Source organism: Opisthocomus hoazin, chromosome 17 (genome assembly GCF_030867145.1).
Source record: "Opisthocomus hoazin isolate bOpiHoa1 chromosome 17, bOpiHoa1.hap1, whole genome shotgun sequence".
Lineage (NCBI taxonomy): Eukaryota > Metazoa > Chordata > Aves > Opisthocomiformes > Opisthocomidae > Opisthocomus > Opisthocomus hoazin.
In genome coordinates, this window is record NC_134430.1 from 7,899,903 (window position 1) to 7,906,389 (window position 6,487).

At 56.0% G+C, this 6,487-nt stretch overlaps 1 protein-coding gene across 1 annotated transcript; it reads left to right on the plus strand.

Moving 5' to 3' along the window:
- The first annotated feature begins 552 nt into the window (after positions 1-552).
- Positions 553-2,719, plus strand: CITED4 (Cbp/p300 interacting transactivator with Glu/Asp rich carboxy-terminal domain 4). Its single transcript, XM_075438162.1, has 2 exons — positions 553-666; positions 874-2,719. Exon 2 carries the CDS (start codon positions 885-887, stop codon positions 1,497-1,499), a length of 615 nt encoding a protein of 204 aa, XP_075294277.1. The 5' UTR covers positions 553-666; positions 874-884; the 3' UTR covers positions 1,500-2,719.
- Positions 2,720-6,487: the final 3,768 nt, after the last annotated feature.

Consider the following 6,487-nt stretch of genomic DNA (forward strand, 5'->3'; position numbering starts at 1 on the left):
TTCACAGAAACACAGAATCACCAAGGCTGGAAAAGACCTCTACAATCATCAAGTCCAACCCAGCACCCCCACGCCTGCTAAACCCTGTCCCGAAGTGCCACGTCTGCACGGCTTTTGAAGCCCTCCAGGGATGGGGACTCCACCACCTTCCCGGGCAGCCTGGCCCGGTGCCTGACCACTCTTCCAGTGCAGACGTTTCTCCCAGTATCCGATCAGAACCTCCCCAGGCTGCCCACACCTCGGATCCCACAGCCCTGACGGCGGGGATTTGCCAACACCAGTGCCCCACGTGCAGCCAGTCCCCCGCCAGTCGGGCCGTTTCGCGACAACGGGGCGTGTCGCGACCGGGCAGCGTGTAGCGACGACGGCTGGGAGCACCCCGCCACCAGCCGGGCCGCGCCGAGCCCAGCGGGGCCGCCCGGCCGGGGCCGTCGGTCCGCCCCGTCGGGGGCCGGGCAGCCAATGGGCGGCGGGGGGCCGGCCCGGGAGCCCCGCCCCTGCCCGCGGCCCTATAAGCGCGGGGAGCGCGGGGCCCCGCAGACGCCGAGCCGAGCCGAGCCGAGCCGAGCCGAGCCGAGCCGAGCCGAGCCGAGCCGAGCCGAGCCGAGCCGAGCCGAGCCGAGCCGAGCCGGTGCGCGGAGCCGCTGCCGCCGGAGCCCCGGGACGGTGCGTACCGCGCGGGGTGCGGTGCGGGGGTGCCGCGGGGTTCGTCGCGCCGAGCTTTGTCGGGGGGACGGCGGCCGGTCGGCTCCCGGGGAGGTTGCGGTGGGGGGGGGGGGGGTGCAGCGTGGTGCTTCCCCCCGGGGCCCGCGGGCGGTGATGTCCCGTGTGTCCCCCCCGTCGCCGGTCGCTGAGCCCCGTGTCACCTTGCAGGGCCTGGAGCGATGGCCGAGCACATGCTGATGCCGATGAGCCACGGCGGGAGCGGGCTGCCCAGCTACCGCGTCGGGGTCAGCGGGCTGCCGGGACCCCCGCCGCACGGGCAGCACGTGCTGCGGGCGCTGCCCGCCGCCGGCCCGATGATGCCCTACGGAGGGGCCGGCATGGAGGGGGCCATGCGGCCGAGAGCCGGCCTCGGCGGACAGATGGGCCACCACCAGCTGCAGAGCGCGATGATGTTCGGCGGCGCCGGGCAGCAGCAGCAGTACGGGGGGCCGGTGGGCGCCCAGCAGCTCATGGCTAGCATGCACCTCCAGAAACTCAACACCCAGTACCAGGGCCACCCGCTGGGCATGAGCAGCGGGCCCGTGGGAGCTGCCGGCCAGCAGTACAGAGTGGGGCCGAGCCAGCACCCAGGCATGCAGCACATGCCCTCGCCGGCGCTGACCTTGAACGTTATGGACACTGATCTCATAGACGAGGAGGTCTTGACGTCCCTTGTCCTGGAACTGGGGTTGGACCGGATTCAGGAGCTGCCGGAGCTATTCTTGGGACAGAACGAGTTCGACTTCATTTCAGACTTCGTTAGCAAACAGCAACCCAGTGCCATCAGCTGCTGAGGGGCTTTGAGCTCCTCCTCGTGTCTCGGCGGTTTTCAGTTTGTTTTTAACTTCCTTCTCCACCTGCCAGCCTCCTCCCCTCCCTGCCTTGCCCTGCCCTGGATTCCTGACCTCCCCAAAGAGACAATCATCGGACACCGGCTTGCAATGGATTGCTCCTCTCTTCTGCGTGGTTTTTCATTCGGGAGTTCCTGGGGAGGGGGCGTGCACCCCGAACGGAGAGCAGAGCGAGAGCTCCGGCTGTAGAGCTGCCTCTAAATGGCATTAACAGGATTTCTGGCTTAAGTAGAAATAATGGACTCACGACTTTCCACAACTAGGCTTGGAGCGCAGGAAGCGCTGGGCAGCCGGCAGCCCTGCCGGTCGCTGGATTTGCTCAAGGATTCTGTGGTGCCAGCGAAGCTGAAGGATCCCCTGAGAGAGGATCGTCTCCCTGGTGCATGGTTTGAACCAGTTTCCTTTTGCAGACATGGGTGGGGTTAGACACTTGTTGGGACTTTTTACTGTGACAGTAAATAGGTCTTCAGTCTGCTCTGCTCGGCGAGGGGGCCCTTCCCTTCCAGCAGGCTTTTTTCTAACCGGCTGAGCAAAATAAAGTATGCCTTGGGAAGGTTGTGCGTATGTGCCTAAATGTTCTGTACAGCTAATCACCTGTAAAATTTACAAAGTGTTTGAGGCTGATTCAGGCATAAGGCTTAAAGCTGCAGTCAAACTCCACTTTTTTTCCACCTCTGAAACCAAATAAAGACCATGTAGCTGTATATTTGAGATCTAATCTTATTTATTTTTCCTATGATTATTTATTTGCAAGGGCTTCTTTTGTTATTTGGCTTTGGGACTGCTGGGAAGGATGCATGGAGAGTACTGCAGCTTTAAGATGCTGGCTTCGGAAAAAAAGCCAGCCTGGGATAGTTTTCAAGCAGCTCTGCAGATAAGCCACCTCAACCCGAGATCCTTCTTCTGAACGCGGAGGACTGTACATCCAACACCTTTCTGAAGGTGATAAAGATGACTCAATTTCCAATTCCCTTACTCAGAGAAGGTTAAATGTAAGCGCTGGTGGGGTTTTGTTTCCTCTGCTGTCTCTTGTTTCCAGGCTCTGTGGAAAGCTCCTGTTCGCTGCTGGCTGCTGCTGCCCTCTGCTGCTGCCGGCTCCTGGCAGCTGTCGCTCACCCAAGCGAGAATGTACGGATGAATTTGCAAATAAAAGCTGAAATATCTCCCGTGTGCATTTGTTCAGTGCTCGTCTGTGCAGTGTCGAGCACTGGGGATGAGTGCCTTCCTCGCTCCCACCGGTGGGCTGTAGATCCGGTCACTCGTGTCCCCCACCCGACGTGTCAGTTGTAAGGACTGTGTTTCTGCTTTGATGCTTGGACTAACGCAGCCCTCGGAGTGTGTCTGGGAGGATGAGATGCTCCTTCCCTCCACTGAGGGCAAAATCCTGGCGTGGATGGTGCTGACGTGTTGCAGAGTGGCTGCTGCTGCTTGCAGCCCTGCCGTGGGCTGACCCCAGCGGCTCAGACGAGGGGGTGGTGACTCCCCACACCTCCTGCAGACCAAGGGCAGCTCTGACGGCTGGGTTGCAGCTCTGCTAGGAGCTCCCCGTTGCAGCTTTCTGTACCACAAAGGCTCTAAAAATCAAGACAGCCTTTGATGTCCTGCTCTGCCAGAGCTTAAGTTTTGTTTGCTTGTTTTTAAGGGTTCCCAGCCAGTCCTTTTGCAGAGCTCGGGAATATTCCCACGTGTCCCTTTCCTGCCCTGTAGCAATGGGGCTGTGGATGCTGGCTGTGGAGTGGCTGGATGACTCTGGCCACGCTTTGGATTGCCTGTCAAGTGTCCCCTGGCCTTGTTCCTTGCACAACTCGAGGGCAATCGTTGAAGTCCTGTCCTGTCCTTTCGGTGGTTATGCCTGTGCAAGCTGGAGAGCTGGTCAAAAAGTGAATGACGGGGCTTGTGTTGCGGATGGGAGAGCCCTGCTTGGGCTGTCAGCTCTGTGGTGATGGGCTGTTTGAGTCCTGGAAGAGCTTTGCTTGCTCTGTGCATCTGCAGAACAGCAGATGGCTTGATTGTAGGTAAGCAGCAAGGACTTGGCAACTGGAGTTATCTCTTAGACTAAAAGTAGCTGAACCCCAAAATAAACAGGCATGCTCTAGGCTGTCAGTTGTGGTTGTGGGGGGAGCAGGCTGTGTGACACACCGTTGTGGCCTGCAGCGCGGAGCTATGGCCAGCCCACAGATGCTCCATTGTCAGCTTGAGCAATTTGAGGTTTCCCAGGAACAGGAACGTGTTTCTCTGTAAGGAGCACTTGGCACTGGGTGCAAACTGGGTGGAGGAACGTGTCTGTAGATCCTCTTGGAGGGCTGTGCAGTGCACTGGGAAAGGGGCTGTTGATTGAAGTTGGAGCGGGGGAGCGGGTATTACCAGAGATGCGAAGTGACTGGGGGGTCTCAGTCAGGATTTTCTTGGCAGTCTGTCCTAGCAGGCTCAATTGAGATTATTTCAGTGTCAGCTTTCATACAAATGCAAGCTTCAGAGCAGGAATGAGCTCCTTGGGTGTGTTACCTCTTCATCTCCCCAGAAGACACTGGTAATTGTGGTCAGCCTCTATGATTTTCTAAATAACCCAGGCCAAAAACACGATTTCTGCTACGAGCCTATTGCTTCTGGCGTGGTTAGGCTGGATGAGTCCAGTCATCGCCTCCTTCCTAATGCTGCCTTGGGTTAGGTGCGGTTCGGACCACTGCTCTTCGCGATGCTTGTGTTGTGTGCCCTGCATTAGGCACACAGAGCCTGCTACAGCAGCGTGAGCTGCAGCGTGGGCGGCTCTGGCTCTCCCTGTCCTCACTGCTTTACAGGGCAGCCTGCCTGTCCCGGTCCCCCGGCAGGGCTGGCACCACGGGGGTCTGCAGACGGGTTTCTTGAAGTCAGCCAAGATCACCAAAAATACACCAGGGCTGAACTCTGCTTTTCCCATCTAGTTGTCCTGTGCAGCCTGCTCTGGGTGACCCTGCTTTGGCAGGGGGGTTGGACTGGCTGACCCACAGAGGTCCCTTCCAACCCCGACCATCTGTGATTCTGTCACCGCCCTCCCCGCCCAGCAGCAGGCCGGAGGGCAGTGGGGTGATGCTCCAGAGCACTGGTATCTGCGGGGGGCTGACAGGCACCGCAGACGGGTGCTGGATGACGGTGCCAACCAGTTTGGGGGCTGTGAGGACACAAGTGAACTCACGTGGAGAGTTTGTGTTCACAGACTGCTGGGAAGCACCTCTCCTCTGACATACTGGGAGTCTGTTTTCCATGTTGGGGAAGAAGGAGAGTTCTCCCACCCCGCTGCCTGGTCCAGATGGGATGGCTGGGACACAACCACCCCCTCCCCTCACCTAGGCTGGATCCTCTCTTCCACTCCTAACAGATTTTATAGCTATTCTTGTGCAGACCAGGTCCTGAGAGAGCCTCTGGGAGCATGCAAGTGTGAAGGCTGCAGAAAGGCAAGGCGTTTCTCTCCTTCCCTGCCTTTGACCACATGTTCCCTCATGGTGATGAAGTTTGCTGATAATGCTTGGTGATTCAGAGTAGCAAAGATGAAAGTCCAGTGCAGAGAGCTGGTAAAGGTTCTGCTAATAGTGAGTGACTGGGCAATAAGATGATCAATGAGTGGTAAATATGAAATTATATGTGTAGGATTGATCTTTCTTGACTTCATACACAGGGCTAGGTTCTAAACTAGCGACAGCCAGTCAGGAAAGATCTTAGCATTATAATGAATGTTCCTATGAAAAATCTCAGCTCGCTGTTCAGGAGGAGCCAGACAAGCAAAGGGAAGGTAAGAAATCGTTAGGAGAGGAATAGAAAGCAGAATCAAAAACAGTGAATGCCTTACAGCATCAGTACACAACTCAGCTGCATCCTGTGCACTGCCTGCGCTAGCGAATTGTCCAAAGCTCTGGTCAGTTCATCAGAAAAACTATAGCGTCAAGCTAGAGAAACTGTAGAGAAAGAGGAAACAGCTGAGGCAGAGTAACGTTTCTCAAAAGAAGCCACAAAATAGACTGGGGCTTCTCAGTCAGGAGGGAGAAGGCTGGGTAACAGAGGTTCATAAAATAAGCCAAAGGGGAAGGTGACTATGGAATTATTTTCCCCAGGTGTAATGGAAGATACTTGTTGATGTCTGCAAATTTAGGTGGCAGGGGCCAGGTTCAAACCTGAGCAAACAGAAGTATCTCTGCATGCAACGTGTAGCTCAAACGGTAAATCTCGTTCTGACAGTGTGGGAAGTACACGAACACTTCTGTATGGCCAAAAAACCCGTTGACTCTTATGAACTGTTAAGACTGGACCAGAGAACACGGCAGAGGCCATCGCTCTCCACCACTGTCTCTGCCTGGTTCACTTCCAACTTGGACACTGTGTGCTGTCCTTGTCCTACCATCTGCCTGGCTGAGAGACGATGGGGTGAAAATTAAAAAGGTTCAGAGAAGGGCCACCAGGATGATCAAAGTTGCGGGTCAGCCTTTGTTTGAGGCCCCACTAACCACAGCTCTTCAGAAAGTATCTGAGAAGGGATGCAGTTGTTCACTCTTCTTCTGTTGCAAGCAACAAGTCATCAAAGGAGACTGACAAGTTGCAGGTTCGGAGCGAATTAAAGGATGTAGAAGCAAATCTTCTACAGTGAGTGGTTGAGCTGTTGGGACTCCCCTCCACAAGATGTTGTGGATATGTGACGTTGTTGAGGGTTTGAGGGATGGCCAGACAAGTTCCTGGAAGAGAAATCCATGAAGGGTCTGTGAGCACATAAAAATTATTTCTGGCTTAGGAGGTTGCAAGAGGAACAGAGAGTTAAGGGCTGGAAAATCGGCCAAGCATGCAGTACCATGCATGCTTGCCTTGTGCCTCTGTTCTGCTGAAGGCATCTACTGAGGACAACGTTGGAGACAAGATATGAAACTATCTGTCAGGTCTTTTGGCCTGCCTAGGACACCTCTTATGCT